This window comes from Rhinatrema bivittatum, chromosome 9 (assembly GCF_901001135.1).
Source record: "Rhinatrema bivittatum chromosome 9, aRhiBiv1.1, whole genome shotgun sequence".
NCBI classification, from domain to species: Eukaryota; Metazoa; Chordata; class Amphibia; order Gymnophiona; family Rhinatrematidae; genus Rhinatrema; species Rhinatrema bivittatum.
In genome coordinates, this window is record NC_042623.1 from 181240544 (window position 1) to 181260632 (window position 20089).

Here is a 20089-nt window from a genome sequence, read left to right on the forward strand (position 1 = left end):
ATCAAGCCTGCACAGATTAAAAGACAGAAGCTTAAAGTAGGGATTTACAATAAAAATGTAGTCTAATGCTGAATGATGTCCTCCAGATCCCTCCTGCTTCTCTTCCCTCTCTGCTTGCTGCACTCACAGGTCCTGGATACAGCTAAGACATAAAATTGCTCAGCAGAGAGTTCGTTATTTGCCACTGCCGCATGTTGTTAATCTTACATTTGTTTGGCATTAAAATCTTTCAAAGATTAATTATTAACTTCAAAGAGTTTACTTGCAGACAATCAAAGAATTTTATTTATTTGTCAGAGAGCAAGGAGGAGACCTGGTTTGAGACGGGAGACAGACAGCCAGGAGAGTGAAGGAGAGACTCCGCAGAGCTGAAGATGTTAAGCGCAGTTTTGGTTTTATCCGTTCTGGCTCTCTCTCTGCTCATCGCTCAGTTCCTGAAGCTGCAATGGGTCGGCAGACGATTCCCTCCAGGACCCACTCCCCTCCCCTTCCTCGGCAACCTCTGGACTCTGAACTTCAGGATTGACCGGGACAATTTAATTGAGGTAATTCTAATTTATCAGTGTTTTCCATTGAATTGGGAAGGTGGCGGGAGAGAGAGAGCACCATATGGGTATAGGATGAATTGCTGTCCCAAGGCTGTGAAAGTCTTTGTGGGTGTAACTACTTAATCATACAAGTAAAACTCCTAAGAGGCAAGACTATCCAGCATACACTCAAGAAGAAAAACTAGTAGCTCACCCCAAATAATTAGGGCCTGATTCCAAGAGCAGCAGAGCACCTTTTTTGGTTGGGTACGGTGAAGAGCCAAGGAAATCTGTCAAGTTCCATCTCAGTTCAACTCCCAGCCTCAACCCCTCCTGACAATCAGCAAGCCAGTTTTCACACACACACACACACACACACACACACACACTCTCTCTCTCTCTCTCTCTCACACACACACACACTGAAGAGGTACATATAATTGGCATCTCAGAGATCTGCTGGAAGGAGGATAACCAATGAGATACCAAATTATATCGTAATGATAGGGTGGATCAGATTGTTGGAGCTTGGCGCTACATATCAAAGATGGCACAGAGTCAAACAGGATAAAAGTTCTGCAGGAAATAAAATGCACTGTTGAATCTTTATGGATAGAAATTCCATTTGTGAAAGGGAATAGAACAGCATCAGTATAGTAGCAGACAATGAAATGCTAAAGAAATTGGGGAAGCTAACTAAATTAGCAGCACAGTAATAATGGGTGATTTCAATTACCCCAGCATTGACGGGGTGAATGTCACATCAGGACATGCTAAGGAGGTAAAGTTTCTAGATGAGATAAATGACTGCTGGTACAAGAACCAACAACAGTGGGAGTTATTTTAGACCTAGTCCATGATAAAACACAGGATTTGGTGTGAGAGGTAACAGTGTTGGGGCCACTTGGCAATAGTGATCACAACATTATCAAATTGACTTGATAACCGGAGGAAGGACACTAAGGAAATCTACTCCAATACTTTCCTTTTTGAAAGTTAAATGCTATGATAAAATGAGAAAAATGGTTAGGAAAAAACTGAAAGGAGTAGCTGCAAAGGTTAAGAATTTATATCAGGCATGGTAGTTGTTTAAAAAAAACCATCTTGGAAGTCCTGATCAGATGTATGCCACACATTAAACAAGGTAACAGGAAGACCAAACAACTGCCGGCATGGTTAAAAGGTGAGATGAGAGAGGCTATTCTAGCCAAAAAAAAAAAATCTTTCAAAAAATGGAAAAGAGATCTGAATGAAGAAAACAAGAAACAGCAGGAGCACCGGCTCTGACTTATTTGGTTATCTGGCCACTTTTACTTGTCGCCACTTAGCTCGATAAAAACGGAATTGTGGGGCTATCTGGCCAAGGTTAGCCGCTGCCACTTAAATAAGTGTGCTCCCTCTCTTGGCAATACATGTTTCAAGGGACACCCCCTGCCCTCCACCAGAATTAAAATGTGCATCTGGCCTGTGCTGAGCGCACATTTTCCAGTCAACGTGCTTTTTTAAACTCCTGGTGCATTAGCATTGCATCAGCATACTACATCCAGAGTGAAAACACAATGTTCACCTGTGCATTAAAACTGTGCTGAAATCCAGTGCATGGTTTCTTAATGCACAGACTATTGTATCAGCCTGAAAAAAGAAGGAAAAGGAAGGATGGAAAAACTTCCTTTCAACTTGATCCAAAATTAAGAATCTTCTCCGATCTAAAAAATTAAAATCAATTAGAAAGTCTCTTAAATCTCCACAAATCCAAGTTCCACTAAACCAGACCTAGGAGCTCACCAGGAAAAAGAGAACTGAAAAAGGTTTTCTCTCCCTTAGATGTTTAAAAATCCCCAACTCCTCTAGGGCTCTTTGTCTTATATAGACACAACCACTGCAGCCACCTCACACGAGGGTACTGTGGCATAGATGGTAAGTTCCTCTCTCTTTCTCTAAAAGCATAGCCCTTCAACAAGGCTACATCTTAGTAGGAATTCCATTGAGGCCTTAAATCAATTTCTTCTGAAAGCCCAAATAGGTTCATGACTAAGCTATGAGAGAATTCCATAGCACTGACCTAGCATGGGTTTCATCCAGACAGAAGATTGATACTGAAGGGACAAAAGGATTTTTCCCTTCTGAATGCAACTCCTGAGAAGGGGCATGTTTACCAGTTAATGCAGACCTCAGGAGTGCAGGCCCATCACCATGGATGGCCATGAAGAGCAAGCAAAGTACCTTGTGAACTTATAGTAACTCTCCAGGTAATAGGTAACCAGTAAAGTCAAACAAGAACTAGAGTGATATGTTCATGGTACCTAGACCCGGTGACTATGTTAAAGTTCGATACCCTTGTTACATGTAACTTGTTATTGCCTTCTTGTTATATGGTTATTTATTTAGTTAGTCCCTACGTTCCATGTAAACCGATTTGATATGAATCTTTTCATGAAGGTCGGTATAGAAAAATGTTAAATAAATAAATAAAATAACCATGTTTTGTATAAGCTGAAGGACTCATGAAAGTGATCTTGGAAGGCCCAAAAAGACAGTACTGCGGTGGTCTACAGAAGTCCTCAGTTGTTTATTCAACCCCCAGGAAAGAGAAAATTTCATGCACCGCAGCTGTTTAAGTTTATAAAATACCGAGTGGGCCACTACTACACACACGTGGAGTCAAATAAGACCCACAAACCCCTGCACATGGAAGGGAATTGGCAGGTCACCCGCCTGCAGGGAAGAATTGGAGTAAGACAGATCTGGCAGTGGAAGAGGGGACTCTTGGAACGTGAAGGAGGGTGGAAATAGAGAGCTAGTGAGAAGGTTCAGAGATAACACTTGGAGAGGGAAGGCGAGTCGGGGAGGGAGAGTTGGCAGTGGGATGGAAACCTTTGCCAACATGGGGGATGAGAAATAAGATGAGCTAAGCAATAGATGTAGGGGCTCGGAAAGATAGGAATCATGGAGAGAAGATAGAGATAGCAGTGGTATTGGGGACTCTGGAGAAAATATGAGGGTGGGAGTAAGAAACATTGGCCGTAGGGGAGGGAATCCTGAAAGGGTCGAAGTAATTGAAGTGGCTGAGAGGGTGAGGACCTATGATTGTGGATGGATTTTATGATATTTTTTTCTGTAAGCTGCATGGGCCAATTTGAATTGGATAAATAGAAAATAAAATAAATAGGGTGGGTGGACACAAGATAGACCTGGTAGTGGGGGGTGGATACTCAGAGAATCAGACCCGTGTGGTTTTAGTTGAAACAAGAAAACCTGTTGGATGTATTTTGCAGCTGGCAAAGCCCTATGGGAACATCTACACCGTGTGGCTGGGACAGACTCCCATCGTTGTCATAAACGGCTATGAAGCAGTGCGAAATTCTTTGACCTCTCATACCGATGTGTTTGCTCTCCGTCCTGGGATGCCCTACTTCCAAAAGATCTTTGGTGAAAACGGTACATGCCTTCAACAACTTCTAGACAGACTGTGATGGAGGGACAAACAGGGGGTGCCAAATTTTTCATACTGATATAGACATGAATAGAACGAAATCTCCCCCTGCAAGGATAAAGAGGCAGCAGTCAAAATTTATCTTGTAGTTACATTTACTTAATGCTGAAACCTTCATGTTAAGAGGTTCTGAGCATTTGGTACGCAGAACGGTGTTATGGACTTGAAGTGCTGCCTCTTGCTCCCTCTGAATTCAGAAGGGAGCTACCTTGGCTTTTGTGTCCATTGCAAACATTGTAAAACCACTTGCCAGGTCAGAATTCCTTTATTCCTGGCACCAGGTCTTCTGTTTTCCTCTGCCCAGTGTCCCATTTTTTCTGTACGTCATCCTATCATTCAGAACTTGCCATCATGCAGTGAGTGGGACAGATATAGAGCTTGTAGTGAAGTTGCACCCAGAAAGATAGGAAGCATGGAAGTAAGTTAGAGATGGTAGTGGTGTTGGATGAAAAGTGCCAGTTATCTGAATCTGAGGAGACTGTAGGACAATTTATGCACAATGAAAACAGACCTTAAAATGTCTCCATCTCCGTGGCTGTATTATTGCTGTGGGGGCGTTAACATATTGAGCAGTAGGAGAATGCATGGGGACGAGAATATTGAAAATACTAGAGGGGGACATGAGTATAGTCCAGATAACTCTATTGCCTCATGAGATTTCAGTCTGTAACTCCACTTCAACCAATGCACATAAAATGATGAAAGGTACTGACTATGGGGAAAGAGGTCAGACTCCCAAATTTATTTAGTGAGTTCAAAAGCATGGGTCATGCAGATAGCAACGTGGATCAATGATAGAGACAGTGGGAATAGTTCACACTCCTTTGACTGGTCAGAGAGAGCACCAACCTCTTCCCCTCCATGAACCCTGGCCCCTGGCCCCATTCACTATCTCCTTAGTGCTGGCACAAATAAAACATCTAGATAGAGTCACAACAAACTCAACTTTATTTCTGATTGTATAGCCAGTCACTATGTACCGGAATAGAATTGGGTAGGCATTAAATACTGAAAATTCAGAATTAATGAGAGAAAAACCTCCCAATAACACACTATCTAATAGCCCAAAAGATAAGCGTACCAATCTCTCACTCTTTACTTGAACATCTATTTGATCTCCTAATTCTCCATATCAGTAGTTCATTGGAATATATGGTTTACATCCCTTACAATTACCATATTCAAATTCTCCCACCATTAAGAATATATCTTTCCAAATCCTAATCCATCCCATGCAGGATAAGTTCATCACTCCCAGATTCCTCATCCTTTTAAAAACCAGACTCTAATCCATGTAGGAAATCACTCCCTTAGGATGTACTCACAATTCTCTCATCACTTGAGCTTCCACTCAGATCCCCTCCAGCGGCCTGCAGGTCTCCCTAGTATCCCCCACACTCTGGGTCATTCATGGAGCACTCCTCCTTTCCAAATGACTCCTTAGAAGTGCCTGTGTTCTCCATACCCTCGGTCTTGAGGGAAAAGCCTCTGCAGAGCCGCGTACTGGGATGGTCCCTGGGCCCTCAGCCTGCAGGATGGGCCACTCCAGGTCCATTGCATCCTAGAGATCACCTCCGTTCTTGATTCCATACCAGCAGATAGGCGCAGCTCCTGCCAAAATGTCCCCAGATTCATAGCTCCCTGGGACACTTCACAACCAATCAAAACCACCTTAAATTCAAGGGGATACTACTCCACCGAACCATCGCGTTCCACTGTCTGTGCCGGCGGTCACTAAAGGAATGCAGAGTCAAACGTCCAGCATTTTCAGTAGGGCTTCAGGGAATAACAGACAGGAAGAAGATGTGGAAAACATGAGAAGGGATCTAGTGAAGTGGAATAAATGATAAAGAGACTGGCAGCTAGGATTTAATGCTACAAAATGCAGAGTAATGTATTTACAGGTCATTTTTTAAAGCGCAAAAATGCCCATATATGCTCATATGTGGGCAGCATGCAAGCAATGTTAATATTAAAAAAATCCACAAAATCCACGCGTATGCACCCGTTCACAGGTGAGGAATAAGGGGGCGGGCATGGGAGTTTCAGGGCGTAACTCCAAATTTTAGAAGCGAAACCCGCAGGGCTCGTGCATAATAAATCCGCGTGACTTTTCTGCTGCTCCTGATGAGGAGCAAAGTCTGTAGGATTTTGAGTTTTAGAGGCGAGGGTGAGGGCTCTGGCTCAGCTGGGCAGCCTGCAGGACGGAGAACCAGAGAGATCCGAAAGGCCTCACTATTAAGTGGACAAACTGGAGGACTAATTGGGAAAACTGGAAATGTGCCTCGTGTAAGCGTGTTTTAAAATCCATTGACACATGCACGTAAAAGCCGACAAGGTCCCTCTTGAAGACACACGTGCACTCGAGTAGCCTTTTAAAATCAGGAGCATACTTATGCGCAAAGCAGGTGCATGATTAAAAATTCTAGTGTAACTTCGCACGTGAACGGGTGCATGTGCGCTCATTTTAAAATCGACCTCGGAGGTTGAAAAAAACCTAAGGGCAAGGAAAAGAACTGGAGGCCAAATTCTCTAAGTACAGAGGAAGAGCGGGATCTGGGGGTGATTGTATCTGATGACTTTAAGGTGGGCAAACAGGAGGATAAATCGATGGTAAAAGCCAGAAAGAAGCCTGGCTGCATAGGGCGAGGAAGGGTCAGCAGACAGAGGGAGGCTCCTGTATAGGTGCCTGGTGAGACCTCACTTGGGATATTGTATACAGTTTTGGAGACCGTGCCTCCAAAAGGATATAAACAGGATGGAGTCGCTCCAGAGGGAGGCTACTAACATGGTCAGTGGTCTCCATTCTAGAGCGTATGGGGATGAACTTACAGATCTGAACACGTATACTGTAGAGGACATGCGTGGTAGGGGAGATAGGATAAACACATTTAAATACCTGCAAGTTTTCCATACGCAGGAGGGGAGCCTTTTTTCAATGGGAAACGAGGCTCTAGAACGAGGGGCCATGAGATGCGGTTGAAAGGGGGTAGACTCAGGCGTAATCTTTCTTTAGAGAGAGGGTGGTGGATCCATGGAACAACTTCCCAGTGGCGATAGTGGAGGCAAAAATGGTTTCTGAACTCAAAAAAGCATGGGATGAAGGTCGGGATCTCTGAGGAAGTGTTGGGAATTGTAAGGGTTACATAAATTGGATGGACTGGCAGAGTTGAGGCGCCACATGGTCTCTTTCTCTCATCATATTTCTATGTTTCTATAATACTCTTGGGTATCCCCACCCAAAATATCTGGTACCCCTAGAAGTGAAGGGGATCTCCTCACAAGACTAATCCTGCTTTTCTGAAAAAATAAATTTTATTGGGAATAAAAAAAAAAAGGATACAGAAAGCATAAAATCTGAATGGTAAAAGTAATACAAAACCTGGTATGGGGCAATAAATACTGTGGCACCATAGCTGCAATATCTTATCAGGGACTGGGATCGCTGCAGTGCCCTTAGTCCTGTGTCCATATGAGCAGGACGGGTCCAAGGATTGAATCTGGTTTCCTTTCTAGGCTATAAGGCCAGCCCATACCAAAATTAGAACCATCTTAAGATGGAAATTTGGTAACAGGGGGTGAGAGAGGGAGTCACCCTGCTATAGAGCTGGATGAGGAGACTCCCCCAGTGTATTAACCGCAACCCATGTCATCTCTAACGTCTTCAGGGATCGTGTTTTCCAATGGCCACACCTGGAAGCAGCAGCGACGCTTTGGCCTGACGACCCTGAGGAATCTGGGGCTGGGGAAGAGGAGCCTGGAGATGCGGATCCTGGAGGAGGCCCAGCACCTGGTTAAGTTCTTTGCTGTACAGGAAGGTAAAGTGATGCTAGATATCCGAGAGTAAGAGAGCGTTCCAGAAAAATACAAGAAAGTGTAGATCTAAAGATCACTGATGCATGCAGCAAAGGGCAGGATCTTCAAACGATAGGAGACAATAACAAAGTTAGTAGATAACAGAGGAAGGGGAGGTTGGGCTGGCTCTTTCAGCCAAGAGGCCCTAAACTTTATAACACTTTTTTGGGGATAAGGGGGAAAGGTGAAATGCCCAGTGAGAGTTTCACTGGGATGGGGGTGGGGAACTTGTGCACGAGGCTTTCTCGACTGCTTTTGTTTTTTGTATGTTTTTTTTTTTTACGTTAGTTGCCACTTAATTGGCTATGTCTGAGGGCATCTAGACTTATTCGGCTGAGTTAGCCAGATAAGTTAGTCAGCTAAGTGAACTCTGCCCTGAAAGGCCCCTCCCTCCCCCCCCAGAACACTCCCCATTTATCCAGATACATTTTACCTGGTTAATGTCTTAGCGGGATAAAAAAAAAAGATCTGCATAAGTGGCCAAGATATTGCGTTATCCATATTTAATGCAAAACTTATCCAGATCAATCCCTTTGAATATTGAGCTATAGGAATGGTTTTGTGGCTGGTTCCTGAATTTCTAATCCTCTGTTGTGTTCTTGTGCCCCCAGGGAAGCCCACAGATCCCTACATGTCTGTGGTGAATTCCGTCTCCAATGTGATCTGTGCTGTGGTATTTGGGCATCGTTTCAGCACGGACGACAAGCTCTTCCTCCGTCTCATCAAAAGCGTTAATTTGGTGACCAGGTTCCCAGGCACCACATGGGGCTGGGTGAGCCTTCCACCTTCCTTAGGCTTGGAGAGCTTTGGATTTTGATTCTGACTTTAATTCCTCTTCTTTCCAAACCCAGGCTCAAGGCAAGGTATAATTCAGGTACCTCAGGTAGGCCCCTGCCCCTGGGGGAGGGGCTTGTGTTGGTACCCGGGGCCCATGGAGAGTGAAGTGACTTGCCCAAGGTCACAAGGATCGTCAGCGAGAGGAGCAGGATTTGAACCCTGGCTTTCCCTGATGCCCAGCCCGCTGTGGTGACCATGGAGCACTCCTCCACCACAGCTCCCAGGCCTCTGCTTGCCGAAAGCACCATGCTTGGAAGAGCTTTCCCAGCATTCCCGGGCAGGGCTGTATCACTGTGCGCCTTCAGGCCGAGGGAGCAGTCCAACCTACTCCAGCCATCACGTTGGTGGTATCAGTTGTATAAATATCAGGGCCACTAGGTGGCCACTGGAGTAGGTAGGGAGGTGGACAATAAAGTTAGTTTCATTTTTCAACTCAGCATGGTACCCAGGTCTCTTTCTCTTACCAGCATGAGGAATCAGTTCCAGCATCCTCGCCACTTAAATACTTCACCAAAAGACCGAAAACGTCTTTCCTGCTGCTCCTGTACCTGCATTAAAGAAGCTTCAGCCAGCCTGCAGCTGAGATGATTAAGGCTCGCCGCTCTTGCCTCTCAGAGCAGCGGCTATCGCCACAGCACCCTGCTCCTCTTCCAATTTGTACCACCAGCAGAATTTGATTCCCTGGCCCCTTCTGAATAAATAGATACCTGTGGTTTGCCCAGACCTCTGGCCTGCCATGAGCAAGCAGAAGAGGAAACCACTGTACTGTGGGCTCAATGGCAGAGACTACACTCCTCTCTGGGGACTCATAGCTGCCCAGGGGATGCAATTTGACAAACTGGCTCTAACTGACAATAACCACTTCTTACCCGGTCACAATATCATCTTTAAAGGGGCAAGCAGGGGCAGTGCTGGCCTTTTTGCTGCCCTGTGCAAACAATTACTGTGCTGTCCCCTTGCCCAGCTCTGCCCTGATTCATTAAGTTTCTGTCCCGGGCCTGTGAAAAAAAGCCCAGCTCCCTTCAGCAATCTACATTTTTAATAAATGACATCCGTCTCCCCCCCCCCCCCCAAACAGAACCCATGTTCAAGAGAAGGGTATTAGGTAGCCTACGCAAACCTTATAGCCATGCACTCATCCCCCACCCCGTAAACACACAGACACAATTAAATTATGCATCAAGCAATAAAATCAAGAAATATAAAACATCATTCATAATATTATAAATATATCAAAACAGCCAACAAACATCCAATAATTTAAAAACATGCATAAATTTGTACTAATATTTCCCAAACACCAATAAAATATTTAAAAACAGCAGAAATATCAACTTGCACCCAATAATTGAAAGTAATAACGATTAAAAAAAAATCTCCTGCTCTCCAAACTTGGGATCTTTTGATTTCCAGTCACCCTGAGATTGTCATGTATTGTGGGAGGTAGGGCCACACAAATTTTATCTTCTCTCTCTCATACACACGCGCGCGCGCACGCACATAACACACTCATTCTCCTAGGACAAGCAGGATGGTAGTCCTCACACATGGGCAACATCATTGGATGGAGCCCAGCACGGAAAACTTATGTCAGAGTTTCTAGAACTTTGTACACACTGAGCAGGACTCAAGGAGGAGCCCCAAGCCACACCGTGGGAGGTGAGCTGAGCAGGCATGGTGAGCCAGGCAGGCAGGAACAGAAGCAGGGAGTCCGACCCTCAGCCGGACCTGCATGCCCACGGTAGCCAACACGGGGAAGTTGACTAATGAACGGTCCTCCGACTGTTCCCGGCCCTTTCGGACCTGCCGCTGGGAACGGCAATGGGCAGCAGGCCGGACAGAGGCGAGGGCAGACAGAGTCCTTACACTGAGGATGTGAGACGAGGGCTGAAGCAGACATCCAAGAGGGGCTGAAGCAAGACGTTGGAGACATCAGGGCAAGGGCTGAAGCGAGACATAGGAAAGATCCAGGCGAGCAGGAACTCCGATGCTGGGATACTGACATCCGAAGCCCCTCGGCTGGCAGAAGCTCAAGAGCCCGTGGGACGAATCCCTCCTGTTGGCCACTCCAGGGCCCAACAGGACAGAAGGCTCAGGAACCAGACGAGGACGTAGGTCAAGGCAGAGACACGAAGACATCAGGGCAAGGGCTGAAGCAAGACATTGTAGACAAGGCAGGACGGAAACATGGCACTGTCCAACAGGGCGCCCTACTCAGCCAGCACAGCTAGACTGGTCACGGACCACCCCGTCCCAGACGCACCCTACACAGCCCAGGAAGGCTGGTCGCGGACCACGCTGAGGAAAGGAGGGTGCAGGGAAACTCCAGGCGAACAGGAACTCCGATGCTGGGATACTGACATCCGAAGCCCTTACGGCTGGCAGGAACAGGAACAGACATCTAGGCACGGTCAGAAACAGACATCGAGACAAGGTACCATCTAGACACGGCAGACCACGGAGGACCTGGATCGGGAGAGGCCACAGACAACTGTGTAACCCAATCCGAAGGCAAACAGGAACTAACAAGCAAGTCCTTATATACTGGAGGTTGTAGGCAACTCCCTGGGAGGAGTTAGACAGGACCGCCCCTTGCTGGCCCTATAACTGGGGAAGAGAGCTGCGGGCCAGCCCCTAGAGAAACGGGCGTGGCTGGAAGCAAGAAGTCCAAACACAGGCACGACGCCACAGGAACAGCTAGGCCTCTCAGGCCCTGGAGCAAGTCCCGGATGGAACACAGGCGAGGCCCTGGCTTCAAAGCGGCCTCTGGAGGAAGGTAAGATACCTCCTGTAGCGCAGCAACAGGGGGGATCGCAACAGTAAACAGGAAGACAGATGGGGGTTTACCTCATCATACAGGCTACCATATTCAAGAAGCGTCAGCTGTCACATCAATCAGTAGGGTCAAATCTGCTCTCAAGAGGGCCAAGTGATCTCGGACTCATGCCTCATCATTCCTGGGGAAGGATCACAGAGTGTTGGATGCTCTTGGGAGGAAAGTATTCCAGGGAGCCGTGCTCATTGCCCGCATTGCCTCTTATCAGCTATACATGAGTCAATATTCACGCAACCTCTGGAAGCAGATGCAGGAAGCAGCCGAGCAGCTGCCTCAATAGCAGCAAGACACCTTCTTATTGCTGGTGCATCAGGGCCTGGAATGTGGAAAACACGAGGTTAGTTCAATCTATGATGTTTTTGAGACAGCATCAAGAGTCTGCAGCAGGAATCGGCGCCCGCAGAATGGCATGGCTGTGAGTCTTGAATCTCTGTACGGAGGAGCACCTTGTGAGACTGGAAAATTGGGCATCCAAATGGCAGATGAAATTTAATGTGGACAAGTGCAAGGTGTTGCATATAGGGAAAAATAACCCTTGCTATAGTTACACGATGTTAAGTTCCATATTAGGAGCTACCACCCAGGAAAAAGATCTACTCTCCCATCCTGTAAACCCCTTGTTCTTTGTAACTTTATTTTCATAGTTAATTGGTTACCCCTTGTTTTCAATGTAAACCGGTACGATAAGACACCAGTCTTGAGTATCGGTATATCAAAAGTATTTAAATAAATAAATAAATAGGTATCATAGTGGATAATACTTTAAAATCGTCGGCTCAGTGTGCTGCAGCAGTCAAAAAAGCAAACAGAATGTTAGGAATTATTAGGAAGGGAATGGTTAATAAAACGGAAAATGTCATAATGCCTCTGTATCGCTCCATGGTGAGACCACACCTTGAATACTGTGTACAATTCTGGTCGCCGCATCTCAAAAAAGATATAATTGCGATGGAGAAGGTACAGAAAAGGGTGACCAAAATGATAAAGGGGATGGAACAGCTCCCCTATGAGGAAAGACTAAAGAGGTTAGGACTTTTCAGCTTGGAGAAGAGACGGTTGAGGGTGGGATATGTTAGAGGTGTTTAAAATCATGAATGGTCTAGAATGGGTAAATATGAATCGACTCTTTCAGATAATAGAAGGACTAGGGGCACTCCATGAAGTTAGCAAGTAGCACATTTAAAACTAATCGGAGAAAGTTCTTTTTCACTCAACGCACAATTAAACTCTGGAATTTGTTGCCAGGGGATGTGGTTAGTGCAGTTAGTATAGCTGTGTTTAAAAAAGGATTGGATAAGTTCTTGGAGGAGAAGTCCATTACCTGCTATTAATCAAGTAGACTTAGAAAATAGCCACTGCTATTACTGGCATCAGTAGCATGGGATTATACTTAGTTTTTGGGTAATTGCCAGGTTCTTATGGCCTGGATTGGCCACTGTTGGAAACAGGATGCTGGGCTTGATGGACTCTTGTTCTGACCCAGTATGGCAATTTCTTATGTTCTTATGACTACCATCTTGCTTATCCTAGGAGAATAACATCCTGCTGTCCTAGGTGTTCTCCTAGGACAGCAGGATGTTAGTCCTCACGAAACCTGCCCACTGGCCCGCGGAGCTGGGTTTCTCCTGTTTTTTATTTTAATTGTAATTCTATATTATGAGACTGAAGAGGGACTCTGTGTGGACGCGTGGTTTAGAGCATACTGGGCATGCTCAGTGTGCCAGTCAAATTTCCAGAAACTTTGACATACGTTTTCTGTGCTGGGCTCCATTCAATGATGTCACCCATGTGTGAGGACTAAAGTCCTGGTGTCTGGGAGAACACCTGTTACAGGTAAGCAACTCTGCTTTCTCTCCCACACTCCCTCTCTTTCATATAAACAGGCTCTCTCTCTCTCTCTCTCTCAGACATATTGTGTGTGTGTGTGTGTGTATGTGTATGTGCATATCCGTGAGAGCCTATATGTGACACATAGGCTCTCATAGGCGCACACACATGTACACAGGCTTTCACACAGAGAAACACTGCTCACATACATGCATCCTGCAGATGCACTCACATGGCTTCCTCTTCAGGCCATGGTGGGATGAGCTCCAACTCAGTCCCTATGGGCCTCCTCCTCACTTCGAGTCATGGTGGGATGAGCTCCACCATGGCCCCCCTGGCCTTCCTGTGCGAGGGGATGGAGGTGGAAGAACGCTGTGCGCACTAATGGAAAAAGCTGTGCACAGGTACGCAACTTAAAGGGAGCACTGCTCATGACCTCTGCTCATTTTTGGCTGCTGCCCCACAGCCTCTCCTCATTTTTGGCTACCTGTGGGTTAGGCTCTACCATTGCATCCCCCAGTTGTGCTGCTCTGTGCAAATGCACAGTATGCACATCCAGTCGCACCAGGCCTGGGGGCAAGCTATCACTAAAGCAAACAGGAGTCAATTTTGCCAAGTCAAACCTCATTCCCACTCAAGAGAATCAAGTTCTTTGGGGCTTGGATAGACTTGCTGGAGAAGAGAGCATTCCTCTAATCAGAAAGAACACTCTCTGTTCTGGGCCATTGGTCCAGAATCTGCTACATCAAGACCAAGTGCCAGCCCGGGCAATCCTAGTTGTCCTTAGCCACATAGTGTTGGCAGGGCATGTGATTCCCCTAACTCACCTTAAAATGAAGCTAATTCAGTGGGATCAGCTGAGTCAACCACTGTTGCATTCCGCAACCCCAGAGATGAAAACATCCCTTCTCGGGTGGCTGAACCCAGTGGTCCTGGAGGTTGCTCACTTCTTTGATCCTTGCAGCATCAAGAGATGCTGACCATTGATGTGTCCACAGGGATTGGAGTCCAAGACTCGAGAAACACGGTTGGCAACGGAATGTCTATTCCAAATCAACCTTTGGAATTGCAAGTGTTTACTCATCTGCTTCAGGGAAAGAATATGTCTAAGACCAAAATCTTATATCTGGCCAGATATCCTGATTTGAAGGTTCCTAAATCTTTGATTTTGGATGGTATTGAAATTCCAATAGTGGGTGAGGCCAGAAATATTAGTTTCATTATGGACACCTCTCTATCCCTAGAGCCTCAAATCTCAAAAGTTATAAAAGGTGCCTTTTTTAAATTCCATTGGCTCCAAAGATTATGAGCCAGATTTAAGAACTGTTGTTCATTCTCTTGCTCTTTCATCTCTTGATTATTGTAACTCGCTGTATCTCGGTCTTCCACAAAACTCCTTGAGGACCTTACAGCTTGTTCAGAATTTGGCTGCTAGGGTAATAATTGGGACAATGGTTCATGAGCATATTTCACCTGTCCCGAAGGGCCTCCACTTACTTCCCATCAAGTGGAGAATTTCTTTTAAAGTCTTAATGCTAGTATTGAAAGGGTTGGATGTCGTCGCACTCCCTAGCTTTAATGCAGCTTTAAAACTGTATCGTCCATCACGTATGCTTAGATCAGCTGGTGAATTCCTTCTGAATGCTCCTTCACCAAGAATTATTCGTTTAGATGAATCTAGGGAAAGGCTTTTCTGTGTCCAAGGTCCTGTTTTATGGAATTCCTTGCCCCGCAGTCTGAAGGAGGAATCCTCTATGTTAAAATCCAGGAAGCTATTAAAATTCTTCTTGCTCTCTCAAGCATTCCCCGATGATATAGAGCCAGCAGGGAGCAGTCAACCGCATACAGTTCTGGAGCGTGAACTATAAACTGAAGGTAGATCCATGGAAATTGTTATAATAGGGATTTTTTTTTCTTATCTACTGACTATGCCAATGTCTTTTTATGTTTTTTTTATGAATGTGTCTGTGAAAGGGAGCATTCAGGGAGGTGCTGAGGCCAAGCTCTAGGGTTGATTGAGTTAAGTGGTCTCAATAGCAGTAAGATCTTTTTGAGCAATAAATTCTGCAGTTTATATCAGGAAACAGGTTCTGGTATCCAAGTACAGGGTGTTCCCTGAATGGGTGAGACTGCAGGCCTGCCACTTCTCTTCATGCATATGTGACAGAGGGAGCGTGTGTGTGTGTCAGCACCTATGTGTGAGTGTGTGTGTGTGTGTGTGATCATGTGTACATAAGAGGGAGCATGTGTGTGTATCAGAGAGATAGCATATAAAAAAAAAAAAAAAAGCTACAAATAAATAAAAATAAATAAATAAATATGTATGTATAGGTTTCAAAAGGAACTATGCGTGTACATGTAACTACTATTGTAGCAATTTTCAAAAGCCATTTACACGCGTAAAGTGCACGTGCGCAAGTAAATCCAAAGGACAATTCAATGGCATATAGTGTAGCAATTTTCAAAAGCCCACTTATATGGGTAAAGTGCATTTACTCAAGTAGAGCCCAGTTTTATTTGAGTAAATGCTGTTTAAAATGAAGCCCATACTTGTATATATGTATCAGAGAGGGAGGAAAAACTTTGTACATCCCTCTCCACTAATCCACGACAATCTCAGAGAGACTGGAAATTCCCAGGTATGGAGAGCACAAAGTATTGTTTCCTTATAAGTTTTAATTTTTGTGTGTATTTTATGTATTTGCTGTTTTATAATATTTTATTGGTATTTAGGAAATTGAAAACACATTTGACATGAGTTTTTAATTATTGGATCTTCCATTCATCAGCTGTTTTGAAATTTTTTTATTAGTATGTTATGCTACTATTTGTATTTATTCTATTTCTTGATTATTTAATGGCTGATGTTTCTGTTTTTCTATTATTGCACTGCATAGAGTCTGACTTGTTGCGGTTTTCGTTTTCACTTTTTGCCTGCATGTTTCTATTTATACTTTATGATTTCTTTTTCCTTGTTCTGCCTGTGTAACTGAGGAAAGGTATTCTGCTAGCGTTTAGGAATCTATAGCAGCTTGGTTTGTTCTGTTTTCCCTAATAGGAGGTGTATTGGTGTTTTAGGGCCTGGAGTAATATTTACAGTGTTGCCTTTTCATTGATAGCGTTCTTACTTTTTAAGTGCTGGCAGTTAGTGCTGTTTTGGTGTGGGAGTTTTATTATATTTTAATTATAATTTACTCATGGCTTTTTGAGGGTCAAGCCCACACCCAACACGCATTACAGTAGCCCTAAGGGCACATGGGTTCCAAGTGTCTTTCTTTTGGAGAGTTTTCTGGGTGGCATCATAGCAGTGCATGTAAATATAATATACATGTTGTGATATTTTTTTACCTCAGAAGATTATTCTTTTTCATGTAAAATATATTATAAATGCATCATTTTTAACTGTGTGCATCATCCTGGCAATATTAAGTCGGAGGAACAGAAAAAAGATCAAGAGAAAAAAAAAAAGTTGCCGGCAGTCAGGTTAGGAAAACGGATGCTGAATTAACGAGCGTCCATTTTCCTAACCCCCCAATGACAGTCACCTCCCCCCTGGGCGCCCGCTGCCGAGGAGATGCTAGGGGGTGCATAATTTCACCTAGTGCCTCCTTTTCACCGTGGCGGGCCACTTAAATATTACATCAGGCGACCCAGAGAGGTGCATCGGCTCGCGTTAGGAGAGTGGACGCTCAATCGTGACCGCCCGTTTTCCTGTATCGGCCTGTTAGTCTTGAAGGCTAATGCAATCGATAGGGATCACTCACACTCCAAGTAACTGGTTGTATGAACATCAGGATCTGAAGCGCCATTGGTAAGAGCTGGGGAGGAGGAGAATAGACTAAGTTTAATTTTCAAGCTCAACATGGTGGCCAGGTCTCTCTTTTAACACTGCAATAGCCTTTCCCTTATATCCTACAAGCCATTAAGCCAGTAACAACGGGCTACATTAAAATTTTTTTTTTGGTCCATTTCCTTTCCACTCCCTCCCCCCACCTCTCTCTCTCTCTCACCTCCCCCCACACCTCCCTCTCTCTCTCCTCCCTCCCTCCCTATCACCTCCCCCCACCCCCTCTCTCTCTTCCCTCCCCCCACCTCCCTCTCTCTCCTCCCTCCCGCCACCTCTCTCTCTCCTCCCTCCTCCCACCCCCCCACCTCACTCCCTCCCTCCCTCCCCACATCACTCTCTCCCTCCCCTCCCACTCTCTCCCCCTCCCCTCCCACCTCACTCTCTCCCCCTCCCCTCCCACTCTCTCCCTCCCCTCCCACCTCACTCTCTCCCCCTCCCCTCCCACCTCACCTCTCTCCCCCTCCCCTCCCACCTCTCCCATCTCACTCTCTCCCACCTCCCCTCAGCTCACTCTCCTCCCAGCTCATCCACAACCGGCAGACAGGGGGTGTCCCTCCCGCGCGCGCGCCGCTGCCGTTACTGCTCCTCCCTGCCTCTCGCACGCTGCCGCCGCTACTGCTCCTCCCTGCCTCTCTCTCTCGTACGCGCGCGCGTCGCCGCCACTATTGCTCCTCCCTGCCTCTCGCGCGCACGCGTCGCCGCCGCGGCTACTGCTCGTCGTCGCCGCCACCGCCGCCGGTCCTGCTCGCTGCCGCTGCCGGTCCTGCTGCTAAGGAGCAGGCGCCATTTTTTTCCTGACACGCTGAGCTGTGGCCGATGTGCGCGCATGCGCAGTAGAGCTGCTCTCTACTGCGCATTTGCGGCACGTCGGTCAAGCTTCGTTTATTAGTATAGATATCTTTATTCCTGTATTTATTTATTTATTTATTTAATTATAACTTTTCTATACCGAAGTTCAAATAACAGAGTTACTTATCACTACGGTTTACATTTCAACATAGATCTATGATGTGTTCTCCCCTCTGATGCCTCTGCTCCCGGGACCCCACAAGAAGGTGTTTGGTTGCTGGGAGGAAGTGCGTTCATTCGTGAGAGAAGAAATCAAACTCCATCGGGAGAGACGGGTGGCCGGCGACCCGCCAGAGGACCTGATCGACTACTTCCAAGATGAGATAACCAAGGTTAGGTTAGCAGTCCCTGCTGTCTTCTGTGATGCATTTGCATTTACTGACATGTGAGAAATTATGGGATGGGATGGGGGGAGGGGGGGAGACAGTGCACTGCGGCAGCACCTGCGGGACTGCAGAATTCCGAGAAGTTTTCTGGAAGCTTTGATGCTCCTCTGTCGGTGCACAACTCTCGAGATTAAAGAAGGAGATTAAACATCACCAAATAAAGAAGCACAAACATTACCATGCTAAACAAAGCAAAAAAAAAAAAAAATGGTGGCTTCAAATAATTAAACACAATAATGTGACAAGTGATCTGGGTTTTTATCTTTCAAAAGGGAGACACTCGTCATCTTGACAGTGCTCATTTGCATGCTTGTCATCCGCTCCGAGTTAGCATTGGAAGAATGTGTAAGAAACTGAATTAAATATTTAATATATTTTAGCCTAATTTCCCCAAGGTAAAAAAAGGCTTATGAGGTTGCTGTGTGTGTGTGTGTCTGTGTGTCTGTGTGTGTGTGTGTGTATATGTGTGTGTGTGTGTCTGTGTGTGTGTATGTGTGTGTGTGTGTGTGTGTGTGCCTCCCTAATAATTCTCTGTTTTGTGCCCTATGCAGTAGGACAAAATAAACAAAGCCAATGCCATCAAGGCAATGATTGAAAACAAATATAACAGGGAAAGCAAGTTACTCTGGGCACAATTTTATGATGCCGGCGTGACAGGATTAAATATATTAACACCTTTCCTTTCTACAGTTCTATCCTGTCCACCACAAACGTTCGGGACATGTCGGGGGAGCATGAACCCCTGCCCTGGAAAGCAGGCGCCTTTAGTTCTGGGTGGGACTTCTTGTTTGTCAGTGCAGCCTCGCTCCACTCATGTCTCCAAGTATTAAAGAAAGAAATATGAAAGTTAAAAAAATATGCTATATATACTTCCAGATATCGTCCACAGAAGGAGTGGCAAAAAAAAAAAAAAAGGATACCAGGGGCATCGCAGTATTCACAGCCTTCATTTCTCTGACACTTACAGGCTAATTTTAAAACAAGTGACAGGTGCCCTCACACTCACACTCATTCACACTCACACACTCTCACACACACACACACACACTCTCACACTCACACACTCACATGTCTGGGCACGTGAGCAAACGTACTCTGGAATTTTAAACCGTGCGCGCGCGTGTATGCACGAATGACTTTTGGTGCTGGGAGTCCCCCCCTCTCCTCCCCTCCCCCTGCTCCGACTTGCCTTTATACCTTCCAACATTTCAATTTCGTGGCGTCCAGATTCGCACACCCCCCCCCCCCCCCCCCCCCGCCACCCGTCCTTTCCCTTCTTCCCTTCATGCCCCGTACTTTTAGCTGAAGTTGCTCTCCGGGACCAGGGCTTCTGGGGACGCTGCTGCCAATGCTGGGCTACCACGATGGAAGCGTACTCTTGAGCGAGTGGTGAGGTAAGTGGCCACCGCTGCCAAGTATTTTGGTTTATGCTTATAAATAAAGAGTTTGTATGGAACCAGCCAGAGTTGACCTCCCTTTTTGTACTCCTGGCTATTTCCCCACTCGTGCCTGCTCCCGAGCCACCACAGCTTGGCAAACATTCGAATTAGCAGCTTTTAATTATGAGCGTCCCCCTTATGGAAGAGGAATAAAAGATCACATCACATTTGTGTATTTCATTCTTTGAGCCAC

The 20089-nt window shown here is 45.8% G+C and overlaps 1 protein-coding gene across 1 annotated transcript in view; it reads left to right on the plus strand.

The window, feature by feature from the left end:
• Positions 1 to 298: 298 nt before the first annotated feature.
• The window catches only part of LOC115099358 (cytochrome P450 2J2-like), a 42088-nt gene continuing 22297 nt past the window's right edge, over positions 299 to 20089 (plus strand). The window contains exons 1-5 of the mRNA XM_029616948.1: positions 299 to 545; positions 3803 to 3965; positions 7689 to 7838; positions 8487 to 8647; positions 18224 to 18403. Coding sequence (XP_029472808.1) covers positions 375 to 545; positions 3803 to 3965; positions 7689 to 7838; positions 8487 to 8647; positions 18224 to 18403 — 825 coding nt within the window. The 5' untranslated portion in view covers positions 299 to 374. The remainder of the gene's footprint in view (positions 546 to 3802; positions 3966 to 7688; positions 7839 to 8486; positions 8648 to 18223; positions 18404 to 20089) is intronic.